General features: G+C 46.8%; 2 protein-coding genes across 4 annotated transcripts in view; one reads left to right on the forward strand and one right to left on the reverse strand.

Annotated features, from left to right (window-relative positions):
• Positions 1-12,061, forward strand: part of LOC107076061 (zinc finger protein 271-like) — a 179,142-nt gene that overhangs the window by 119,528 nt on the left and 47,553 nt on the right. The gene's annotated exons all lie outside the window — the stretch shown is intronic.
• Positions 4,139-10,741, reverse strand: LOC138243257 (zinc finger protein 391-like). Of its 3 annotated transcripts, none has more exons than XM_069198794.1 (4): positions 9,837-10,741; positions 6,634-6,981; positions 6,144-6,296; positions 4,139-5,603 (listed from the first exon to the last, which is right to left on the reverse strand). In XM_069198794.1, the coding sequence occupies exons 1-4, from the start codon at positions 10,222-10,224 to the stop codon at positions 4,555-4,557; spliced, it is 1,938 nt and encodes a 645-aa protein (XP_069054895.1). In that variant the 5' UTR covers positions 10,225-10,741; the 3' UTR covers positions 4,139-4,554. The 3 variants fall into 3 exon arrangements, with proteins under 3 accessions (XP_069054895.1, XP_069054894.1, XP_069054896.1); XM_069198793.1 differs by having other exon boundaries at positions 5,937-6,296; XM_069198795.1 differs by lacking the exon at positions 6,634-6,981 and having other exon boundaries at positions 5,937-6,296.

Genomic DNA, 12,061 nt, shown 5'->3' on the forward strand with positions numbered 1-12,061 from the left:
TGTAAAGGACAGAGCAGGTGATTAATAGACGGGACAGGTGTGTGAAAGACAGGACAGGTATGTAAAGGACAGAGCAGGTGATTAATAGACAGGACAGGTGTGTGAAATACAGGACAGGTGTGTAAAGGACAGGACAGATAGACCAGACAGGTGTGTGAAAGACAGGACAGGTATGTAAAAGACAGAGCAGGTGATTAATAGACAGGACAGGTGTGTGAAAGACAGGATAGGTCGTGCAGGACAGACAAACTGCTGGGGTCTCCCAGCTCTTATATACAGTACAGATACATGTGATACAGGAGACAGTCAGTGCAGATTCAGGCTGTATTGAGTTCAATACACACAGTAACACAGCGCTGGGACTGTCCTGCAGGACAGACACACTGCTGGGGTCTCCCAGCTCTTATATACAGTATAGACAGACGTGATAAAGGAGACAGTCAGTGCAGATTCAGTCTGTATTGAGCTCAATACACACAGTAACTCAGCGCTGGGACTGTCCTGCAGGACAGACACACTACTGAGGTTCCCAAGGTCTTATATACAGTACAGTTGGAAATCAAAGACACGAAAAACATTTTTAAAAAAAAGTGCTTTGACCCTATTCTGTCGCAGCTTTAGAAACGTTACACGAGCTGTGTGAGGGAGAAGGAAATCGAGATCCTCCATACTATCATACTGCTTTCACGCTAGGACGCGAGCTGCACCGATTGTCATCGACGACGAGGGGATTTCCGATGAACAGGATCGGCAGCTCTGCTCCTCGGGCGATCTGGAAGACGGGCCTGTGCGGAGCAGCGCGCGATGCTTTCGACGACAGAACACCAAAATGACACCTGCCTGTCCGCCTTTTTCCTTAAGAAAGTGCATCAGACACCACCCTGAGCTCCTCTCTCGTACCCAAGGCTCTAATGTGACACCAGTATTAAACAGCTCAGGTGGCGGGGGAGCTGCATCAGCAGGCGTAGGCTGCAAAGGAACAAGTAACAGGTTTATTCCAGAAAGAAAACACCAACAACGTTTCGGAGAACGTCTTCTTCGGGCGCGAAAGAGACGAGGTGGCTACATCGCCTCTGCTTCCTGCCCCGTCTCTCTCACGCCCGCAGAAGGCTCCACGGCCGAAACGTTGTGGTTTTTTTTTCAGCCCAGGTTACTTGTTCCTTCGCAGCCAGCATTCAACGTTTGGAAAACGTCTGGGCATGTCTAAGCCACCTGCTTTGTGGGAGGGACGTCGCAGTGGAGAGCAAAGCAAAGATGCTCGCGCAGGTGGGCGTGGTATAGGGTCTGGGTATCCAGGAACTGCGAATCACATTCCTAACAGAACATCGCTTTATTAATCCTCTTGCATGAGGAGCTGGTCTTGTCGCAGACCCCAGCTGGCTCTCCGGGAGACACACAGACAGGGGGAGAGAGAGAAGCTGGGGGGTCAGAGCGCAGGGGTCAGCCATTGTATACATCACCACCTGGAGCAGCTGGGGTTCAGGGCCTCGCTCAGGGGGGGAGCCTCAACGGAGTAGGATTCCTCTGCCGGCCGCGGGATTCGAACCGGCAAACCCCTTTCCAGCCCCGGGCGCAGATCCCGAGCCGCAGAGCCCGGGGATCGGATTCATACGAGGCCCTCGGGCGATAACGTTTAATTGCATTTGTGTATGGGGAACCGTGAAACAATACAAATCGCTTGCCCCCTTTGGGTTAAAAAAAACAAAGATTTGCATTGGGGGGAAAAAAAAATTAAAAACCAACACTAGGGATTTACCTATGGAAGCCTGTTTCCGCCAGGAAGGAAAAAAAAAACGCGCTATGGTATCTCAGAATTGCGACTTAGTATCTCAGAATTGCGACTTAGCATCTCAGAATTCCGACTTAGTAAGTCAGAATTCCGACTTAGTATCTCAGAATTGCGACTTAGCAACTCAGAATTCCGACTTAGTATCTCAGAATTGCGACTTAGCAACTCAGAATTGCGACTTAGTAAGTCAGAATTCCAACTTTGTATCTCAGAATTGCGACTTAGCAACTCAGAATTCCGACTTAGTATCTCAGAATTGCGACTTAGTAAGTCAGAATTCCGACTTAGTATCTCAGAATTGCGACTTAGCAACTCAGAATTCCGACTTAGTATCTCAGAATTGCGACTTAGTATCTCAGAATTGCGACTTAGTAAGTCAGAATTCCGACTTAGTATCTCAGAATTGCGACTTAGCAACTCAGAATTCCGACTTAGTATCTCAGAATTGCGACTTAGTATCTCAGAATTCCGACTTAGTATCTCAGAATTGCGACTTAGCAACTCAGAATTCCGACTTAGTATCTCAGAATTGCGACTTAGTAAGTCAGAATTCCGACTTAGTATCTCAGAATTGCGACTTAGCAACTCAGAATTCCGACTTAGTATCTCAGAATTGCGACTTAGTATCTCAGAATTCCGACTTAGTATCTCAGAATTGCGACTTAGCAACTCAGAATTCCGACTTAGTAAGTCAGAATTCCGACTTAGTATCTCAGAATTGCGACTTAGCAACTCAGAATTGCGACTTAGTAAGTCAGAATTCCGACTTAGTATCTCAGAATTGCGACTTAGTAAGTCAGAATTCCGACTTAGTATCTCAGAATTGCGACTTAGTATCTCAGAATTCCGACTTAGTATCTCAGAATTGCGACTTAGCAACTCAGAATTCCGACTTAGTATCTCAGAATTGCGACTTAGTAAGTCAGAATTCCGACTTAGTATCTCAGAATTGCGACTTAGCAACTCAGAATTCCGACTTAGTATCTCAGAATTGCGACTTAGTATCTCAGAATTCCGACTTAGTATCTCAGAATTGCGACTTAGCAACTCAGAATTCCGACTTAGTAAGTCAGAATTCCGACTTAGTATCTCAGAATTGCGACTTAGCAACTCAGAATTGCGACTTAGTAAGTCAGAATTCCGACTTAGTATCTCAGAATTGCGACTTAGTAAGTCAGAATTCCGACTTAGTATCTCAGAATTGCGACTTAGTATCTCAGAATTCCGACTTAGTATCTCAGAATTCCGACTTAGTATCTCAGAATTCCGACTTAGTATCTCAGAATTGCGACTTAGCAACTCAGAATTCCGACTTAGTATCTCAGAATTGCGACTTAGCAACTCTCACATTTGTGACTTCGAAATAGCCATATTTCATTGTCTGTCCTTTTGTTATTGTAACGGATTCGGGTTCTAGGGCTTGTGCCCTCGCCGCTCCCACCCTAGTTCGTGCCTCGCTGCACTGGCTCACTTTCTTTAACCCCGGCGGCCAGCATCCCTGTTATGCGCAGGGGAGGGTGGTGTACTGCAACCAGATCGTACAACCTGTATGTCGGCCGTTCCGTTACACTATTTTCATGAATCGTACAGGATCATAGGATCTATAAGCCTGAAGACTTGTCCTGTACAGTGCCCTGATAAAAATCAAATTAATTACTCTAATTTTTATAGAATCCCATTTCCGCCAGTGAGGCTTCCATAGTACCCGGATTGAATAGTGCACGGTGGGCTTTTAAAAAATAGTTTTTATTTACGTAGACAGAATATGAAATAAGATACAGAAATAGGCACTTCACATCCAGAAGAATTCACAATTATAAAAGCTGAAACATACTTTTTACGTATTTCCATTGTATGTCCTTTTTTACTTAAAAAAGAAGGTCTTCCTTAGCTCAGCTGGCAAGACTCAGGTTCGAGCCAGTGCAGCGAGGCACGAACTAGGGTGGGAGCGGCGAGGGCACAATCCCTAGAACCTGAATCCGTTACAATAACAAAGGACAGACAATGAAATATGGCTATTTCGAAGTCACAAATGTGAGAGTTGCTAAGTCGCAATTCTGAGATACTAAGTCGGAATTCTGAGATACTAAGTCGGAATTCTGAGATACTAAGTCGGAATTCTGACTTACTAAGTCGCAATTCTGAGATACTAAGTCGGAATTCTGAGTTGCTAAGTCGCAATTCTGAGATACTAAGTCGGAATTCTGAGTTGCTAAGTCGCAATTCTGAGATACTAAGTCGGAAGTTTTTTTTTTACTCCCTGGCGGAAACGGGCTTCCATATTTACCAGTATAGGCGCAAAAACAGATTTTCTTATCGAGAGAGATTCATACAATAACTCATTTACCCTTTATTGCATAAATATTTATTGTCTTTGATTTTTATCCTCGCTTAAGATTCTGCAACCAGGACCCATTTGGTGGACAAGGTTTCGGGTAGATATCAATCAGATGTGTGATTCCCCCCTTAGAATGAAAATTAAGGATCCTAATCAGTTTCATACACACGTCTTTGTTCTACATGGCGAATTAAATGCTGTAACACCAGCCTAACCAAAGGAGAGAACGGTCTTAATCATAAACGAACAGGACTAAACATGACGTTCCGAGAAATAAACTGAAGACGTCCATTTTCAAACTGAATGAAACTAAAACCTTTCTACATTTCCCTCGAAAACATAAATTAAACCTGCACGACGAGAGCGATCTCCGATTTAGTCGTGCCGACGCAGCTACCTTCTCGAACGAATACAGTTTTAGACCGCGTTAAGACTGCGATCGAGTCAACAACTGGTGGCTACACTGTTGCGTTTTTGTCAAGTCACCCGACGGGATAAAACTCTCCCCCACGCCGGCTGAGCGGCCTCTCTCTCTCGTGTGCACGCGCTGGTGTCTCTTCAGAGTGCGCGAGTCGCCGAAACTCTTCCCGCACTGGCGGCAGCCGAACGGCCTCTCTCCCGTGTGCGCGCGCAGGTGTTGTTTCAAGTGGTTCGGGTACGCGTAGCTCCGCCCGCACTGGCCGCAGACGAATGGCCTCTCTCCCGTGTGGAGGCGCTGGTGGGTCTTCAGGTGGATCGACTGGACGAAGCTCTTCCCGCACTGAGCGCAGACGAACGGCCTCTCTCCCGTGTGGAGGCGCTGGTGGGCTATCAAGGTGCTCACGAATCGAAACCGCTTCCCACACTCACTGCAGCTGAACGGCTTCTCTCCCGTGTGGATGCGCTGGTGGGTCATCAAGGTGCTCGAGTCGGTAAAACTCTTCTCGCACTGACTGCAGCTGAAGGGCCTCTCTCCCGTGTGCACGCGCAGGTGTCTCTTTAAATAGTACGAGTGCGTGAAGCCCTTCCCGCACTGCGCGCAGGTGAACGGCCTCTCTCCCGTGTGGAGGCGCTGGTGTCTCTTCAAGTTGTTGGACTGGTTAAAGCTCTTCCCGCACTGATTGCAGCTGAAGGGCCTCTCTCCAGTGTGAGTGCGCTGGTGGGCCCTAAAGGAACGCGAGCCCAGAAAACCCTTCCCACACTCGCTGCAGCGGAACGGTTTCTCTCCCGTGTGCGTGCGCAGGTGTTGTTTCAGGTTGGGTCGCTGACCGAAACCCTTCCCGCACTGGCTGCAGCTGAAAGGTTTCTCTTCTGTCTGTAGGTGCTGGCCGGGGGGCGAAATGCTTGACTGACAGATCGTCCTCTGATCGTGCCGGGGTCCCTGGTTCTGCGAACGCTCCCTGGAAGGGTCTGGCTCTGGATGCCGGAACTGGGCTGCATTTTCTCCATTGCGTCCCCCAGTGGGCTGCACAGAAGCGTGGATCTCCTTCTCAAGCTCTGAAAGACAAAAACCATTCAGGTCATTCAGTTGTTCCTCTCTGTGCCCACACTCCAGTTCATCAAAACAGTTTTCTTAGTAACCAGATTACTGAGCCTGTGTGTAAGGTCATCAGGTACTAAGGGATCATATGACACTTCTGCTCTCCACCTGAACAGAACAAGGCCTAATTATTATCCAGCCCTGTAGGTGCTGCTCTTGCTCCTCCCTGTACTGACTCTCCTCTGGGTGCCGTGACTCAGTACTGTTCTCTTCACCAGGTATAGCAGTCTGCTGCTCTGCAGGGTCAGTCAACTGGGGCTCCGTGTCCTGCTCTGTAAGATTAAACTCACCCAGTTCTTCCTTGTGCTCTTGTACAGAGACACGGCCCAGTTCCTTACAACCTTGTGAATTATTGTTCATGTCCAGATGATTAATCTTCTCTGTAAAATCATCAGATACTAAGAGCCCAGGTGTCTCACTCTCAGGCTCGGTCTTCATCACGGACACAAAGTCCAGATCCCCCACCCTCTGCCTGCTCTCTGTGTGCTGCTGCTCACTGAGTGTCTCTTTCCCGTGTGCGGCGGCGAGCTCTGTCTCCTGCATCAGACGGGAGCCCCCCTCCTCCTCCTCCTCCTCCTCCTCCTCCTCGCTGGGCTGCTGTTCAAGAGGAGCCCTGTCCCCAGCGTCAGGGAGAGCGCTGACCTCTGACCCTGAAAAACACAGGACAAAAGATCAAGGTCTTTAACATGGGCTGAGAGTAAAGATCAAAACCTTCTCCGAGAGAACGTTTAATGTAGCAATAACTGAATAATCATCAACAATAAAGACCAAAGGAAGAATTGTGATGATAATCAAGATCAATAAAACATCTACCAGATTAGAAGGCGTGCAAAGGCACAAGCACAAGACTATACATGCCATGCACACAAAAGAAGAGAGCTAAGATATTTCAGTTCATGGATGACTTTAGTTTATGTATGCATGGATTATTTTATCTGCAGGGTCAGTCAATTTGGGCAATGTCCTGCTCTGTAAGATTAAACTCACCCAGTTCTTCTTTGGGCTCTTGTACAGAGACACGGCCCAGTTCAATACAATGTGCTGCAATATTCTTGGTGTCCAGATTGTTCATCGTCACTGTAAAATCATCAGATACTAAGAGCCCAGGTGTCTCACTCTCGGGCTCTATCTTCATCACGGGCACAGAGTCCAGATCCCCCACCCTCTGTCTGCTCTCTGTGTGCTGCTGCTCACTGAGTGTCTCTTTCCCGTGTGCAGCGGTGAGCTCTGTCTCCTGCATCAGACGGGAGCCCCACTCCTCCTCCTCCTCCTTACTGGGCTGCTGTTCAAGAGGAGCCCTGTCCCCAGCGTCAGGGAGGGCACTGGCCTCTGAGCCTGTAAACACAGGACAAGGGAACAAGACCTTTAACATGGGCTAAGAGTAGTGTCCTTTTGAAGGCAAAAAAAAAACACAGAGAAAGATTAAAATCTTTAAGATGCAGGGATTTTACAGCATCAAGACAGACCAGTAAAGAGTATTTAAGACATTATATTCACTTGATAGCACGTAGACATAATAATAATAATAATAATAATAATTGCTTACACTTATAGAGCGCTTTTCTGGACACTCCACTCAAAGCGCTGTACAGGTCATGGGGAATCCCACTACCGCCACCAATGTGCAGCCCCCACCTGGATGATGCGACGGCAGCCATAGTGCGCCAGAACGCTCCCCACACAGCAGCTCTCAGTGGGGAGGAGAGCAGAGGGATGAAGCCAGTTCAGAGAGGGGGGGTTATTAGGAGGCCATGATGGGTAAGGGCCAATGGGAAATTTGGCCAGGACACCGGGGTTACACCCCTACTCTTTTAGAGACCCCCTGCGATTTTTAGTGACCACAGAGAGTCAGGACCTCGGTTTGACGTCTCATCCGAAGGACAGCACCTGTTTACAGTCTAGTGTCCCCGTCACTATACTGGGGCATCAGGACCCACACTGACCGCAGGGCGAGAGCGCCCCCTGCTGGCCCCACTAACACCTCTCCCAGCAGCAGCCTTAGTTTTTCCCAGGAGTCTCCCCTCCAGGTACTGACCAGGCTCACACCTGCTGAGCTCCTGTGGGGGGGGCTGCCAGTGGTGAGTTGCAGGGTGATCTGGCTGCTAAAGTACACTCCAAATTAACCACTTTTCTTCACAGAGATTAAGTATTGTTGGTATCGTAGATCTCTACTGACATGATCAACGCCCAGCAAAGAGTTCTAATAACTGATTCAAAGTTAAAATGTGAAAACTGCATCCTCATAACTTGAGGCCCACATAAAAGCAAAGATCCGAATGCCAAGATGAGCTTAATAATAATAACATCACTTTATTAACCCTTGACAATTTCTTGCATTAGGAATTAACTTTTCGCAGACCCCAGCTGGCTCTCCAGGAGACACACAGACAGGGAGAGAGAGAAGCTGGGGGTCAGAGCGCAGGGTCAGCCATTGTACGGCGCCCCTGGAGCAGCTGGGGTTCAGGGCCACGCTCAGGGGGGGCCCCAACGGAGTAGGATTCCTCTGCCGGCTGCGGGATTTGAACTGGCAAACCCTTCCAGCCACAGGCGCAGATCCTGAGCCCCAGAGACACCACTCCGCCCCCTTATCTTAGTCCCGATTTCCCAGGAACTCGGAGAGCACAGATGCTAAAAAAAAAAAACACTAATAGAATATTTTCAAAAGCAAAACAAAATCCACAGAGAGAGAAGGGATGGTACAGCATCATGACAGACCGGTACAGATCCTGGTATGTCTCTGGGGCGGAGTGGTGGCTCTGGGGTTCAGGATCTGTGCCTGGGGCTGGAAGGGGTTTGCCGGTTCAAATCCCGCAGCCGGTAGAGGAATCCTACTCCGTTGGGCTCCTGAGCGAGGCCCTGAACCCCAGCTGCTCCAGGTGGCGCCGTAGAATGTCTGCCCCTGCGCTCTGACCCCCAGCTTCTCTCTCTCCCTGTCTGTGTGTCTCCTGGAGAGCAAGCTGGGGTCTGCGAAAAGATAATTCCTACTGCAAGAAATTGTCAAGGGTTAATAAAGTGATGTTATTATTATTAAGCTCATCTTGGCATTCGGATCTTTGCTTTTATGTTATGAGGATGCAGTTTTCACATTTTGTGACTTCATTCCAGCACAACACATATAAATCAAGTACGTTTATAGCGAGGGTTTAAAATATAATAATTATATTATTACGTTTTCTGAACGAGATGCCCCAACAACTTCTTAACAGAACAGATTATAGCTCACCACACAAATCGCTTTTTTTCCCCCCGTTAACCACGCCTAATAAACGCTAAAACATCGCATTTTCACAGGAAAATTAGTTAAGTCTTCCCGGTCGCACAGCGAGGAGCACATATCAAAAGGCAACATTCCGTTAAAACAGATACCAATGATGAAACAAACATATCAAATAAAATGTATAATCCTTGCTAATATTCCCAAAAAACGATCTAAAGCGGACCACCATAACGAGCAGTTGACATCGGTGATGTGCAGTGTTTCTCTAATATAAGTAAATATTTGAGTCGATGTTAGTCAAGGTCATTCTTGCCTTCTGCCATAAGACTGTACAACGCCTCCACCTTGCGTCTGGGCAGAGGTAACATCGACAGTGACCCGTTTCTGGCCTGAACGCATCTACACATCTACTGCGACATCTGTTCTCTTTTTTTTTTTTTGTGCAATATATGCCAGGGACCTGTGCAATACATTTATATCTATATTTATAATTACATCTATATTTATGTTCATGTGTTTATGTGTGATACGATTTTTCTGAGTACTGTTCTGTTCTAGTTTGTTCTTTGTGTGTCCTGGACTGTGAAAAACTCTTTTAGTCCACCCCTCACTGTACTGATTGTATTGTATTGTACTATTATTATTATTGTATCATTCGTTACACTGTGGCTGTGTTGTCTGTGTTAAGCTGCTGTTGCACTGCAATTTCCCTCACGGGATCAATAAAGTATCTATCTTAGTCCGAACGACATGTTTTCAGCCCTGTTACTGTCTTACAGATGTTTTCAGCACCATAACCCGTTGCCACCTAACACAGTAACTTTATCAACTTTATTTTATCTAGCGCCTTTAAAGGTGGCATCTCAAAGCGCTTTACAGAATGACACACTTCACTCTGCGTCTCTCCATGATATTCACACCAGGGAGGACGTTTTTAAACACACAGTGACTTCATACAAGTCACCCCACTGACCTGACAGCTCCGGTTCCGTGTCCATTTCTTCTTTTATCCCTGCAGGGGCTTCACAGGGAGGCGTGTGTCCAACACGATCTGTCTGTCCCCGATCTCCTCCTGCTCCCGGTTCCTTCTCCCAGAACCGCAATCTCACCTTCAGGGTCTCGTTTTCCTCCTTCATCTGCGCCATCTCAGTCCCGAAAGTCTCCTCCACACACTGGGTGATCTTAAACACGGCCCGTCTCACCAGGATGTGGGAGACGCCGCGGAGTTTGTCTTGAAACTCGTCCTCCGAGTCAGACGTCCTGTTTCGGAAGACTTCGGCCACTTCGTACACGATCGATTTGAGCACCACCCCCATGAAAGAGTGGAGCTCGGTTTGCAGATCTAACAAGCTCTCCGCCATCCTCCGTGTCCGTCAGAAACACAGGCTGCTTTGCGGAGTTTTAAAACCCACTTTCTTCTGTATTTTTGCTCCGGTGCTTAGTCCTGTGATCTGTTCAAGCATCAACACAGCCGGTAAAAGCCTCACGCATTCCGAACGTGACACGAAAATGTTTTTTTAAAAAAAAAAACAAGAACTTTCCTCTTGATCATTTAGCTCAACTGGCTGATTCAATCCACTGCCACGAGGGTGAAAGCCGCGCATCGTGATGACGTCAGTCCTCAGCGCCGCCGCAGCTTCGACACAACCAGGACTCCTGATAGATATTATTATAATACAAATAAGGTTAAAGATGTTGTTTAAAATTGTTCGTAAGTTTTATCCAGCTAACACAGCACAAATGTAAGCATGAGAAGGAAGATTTGTGTCTTTTTTGTGTGTGTGTGAAGTTATTTTGGACAGTTTTGTTTGTAGGCATTTAAAGGTGTTTTTTAGATTTAAGGATTTTGATATTTTGTTGTAATAAGAATTTTTTTTGGGGGGGAAGATAATATTTATCAATTAAAATGGTCCAATCATACTTTATTTTAGTCTTTTTTTTTAGTATTGTAGTTGAAACGTATTTTAAATTTTGTAAAAATGTGAAAAATGCACGAGCAAGTAAACATTTGTTACATGTCAAAAATAATTTGGCTCTATAACTTACTTACATTACCTCTCTGGCAGTTAGTTTTTTTTTTCTTTCTGATTGTATCTTTTTTTTCTCTCTTATTGGTTTCTGCTCCTCTAGTTGTATTTGTAAATTCTTTATACGTTTAATACATTAAAAAAAAAACACACACACAACCAAAAAGTGCAGCTTTGAAATCTTTTGAACTGTAATGGGGAATTAGCTCAGCTCTGGCACCCCACTGAAGCTCAGCAGGTGTGAGCCTGGTCAGTACCTGGAGGGGAGACCTCCTGGGAAAAACTAAGGTTGCTGCTGGGAGAGGTGTTAGTGGGGCCAGCAGGGGGTGCTCTCACCCTGCAGTCTGTGTGGGTCCTGATGCCCCAGTATAGTGACGGGGACACTGGACTGCAAACAGGCGCCGTCCTTCAGATGAGACGTAAAACCGAGGTTGTGACTCTCTGTGGTCATTAAAAAATCCCAGGGCGTTTCTCGAAAAGAGTAGGGGTGTAACCCAGGCGTCCTGGCCAAATTTCCCATTGGCCCTTACCAATCATGGCCTCCTAATAACCCCCCTCTCTGAACTGGCTTCATCCCTCTGCTCTCCTCCCCACTGAGAGCTGCTGTGTGGGGAGCGTTCTGGCGCACTATGGCTGCCGTCGCATCATCCAGGTGGGGGCTGCACATTGGTGGCGGTAGTGGGATTCCCCATGACCTGTACAGCGCTTTGAGTGCAGTGTCCAGAAAAGCGCTATACAAGCGTAAGCAATTATTATTATTATTATTATTATTATAACCCTGATGCACACAATCCATGGTTGGAGTGGCTTTCCTATCCGATGTTTTTGTAACCTATTTTTATTTTTTAATATTAATAAATGAGTTTAAATCAGTCTGGATCTACTCCTAATTGTGTGTTAAACTATTTAGTGAACTTAATCTAGATTAGGAATCTTCTATCAGCGATGGGCAATAAGATGGAATCTGGCTGTTTTCCCCATGCGACAAGGTGTTATCTGGGCATCGTTCCCGTGTCGCCTCACCCATCCAGTTAAGAGTTGACATCCGCAAGACATCACAGCGTCTCCGACTGACCAGGATCACTAGCCCGAAGCAACCGTGACAATTTCATACACGTCGTCTCCCAAGACAAAGTCACCCAATTTATACACGGTCACAGTCCCTAAGAGA

This window comes from Lepisosteus oculatus, chromosome 14 (assembly GCF_040954835.1).
Source record: "Lepisosteus oculatus isolate fLepOcu1 chromosome 14, fLepOcu1.hap2, whole genome shotgun sequence".
Classification (NCBI taxonomy): domain Eukaryota; kingdom Metazoa; phylum Chordata; class Actinopteri; order Semionotiformes; family Lepisosteidae; genus Lepisosteus; species Lepisosteus oculatus.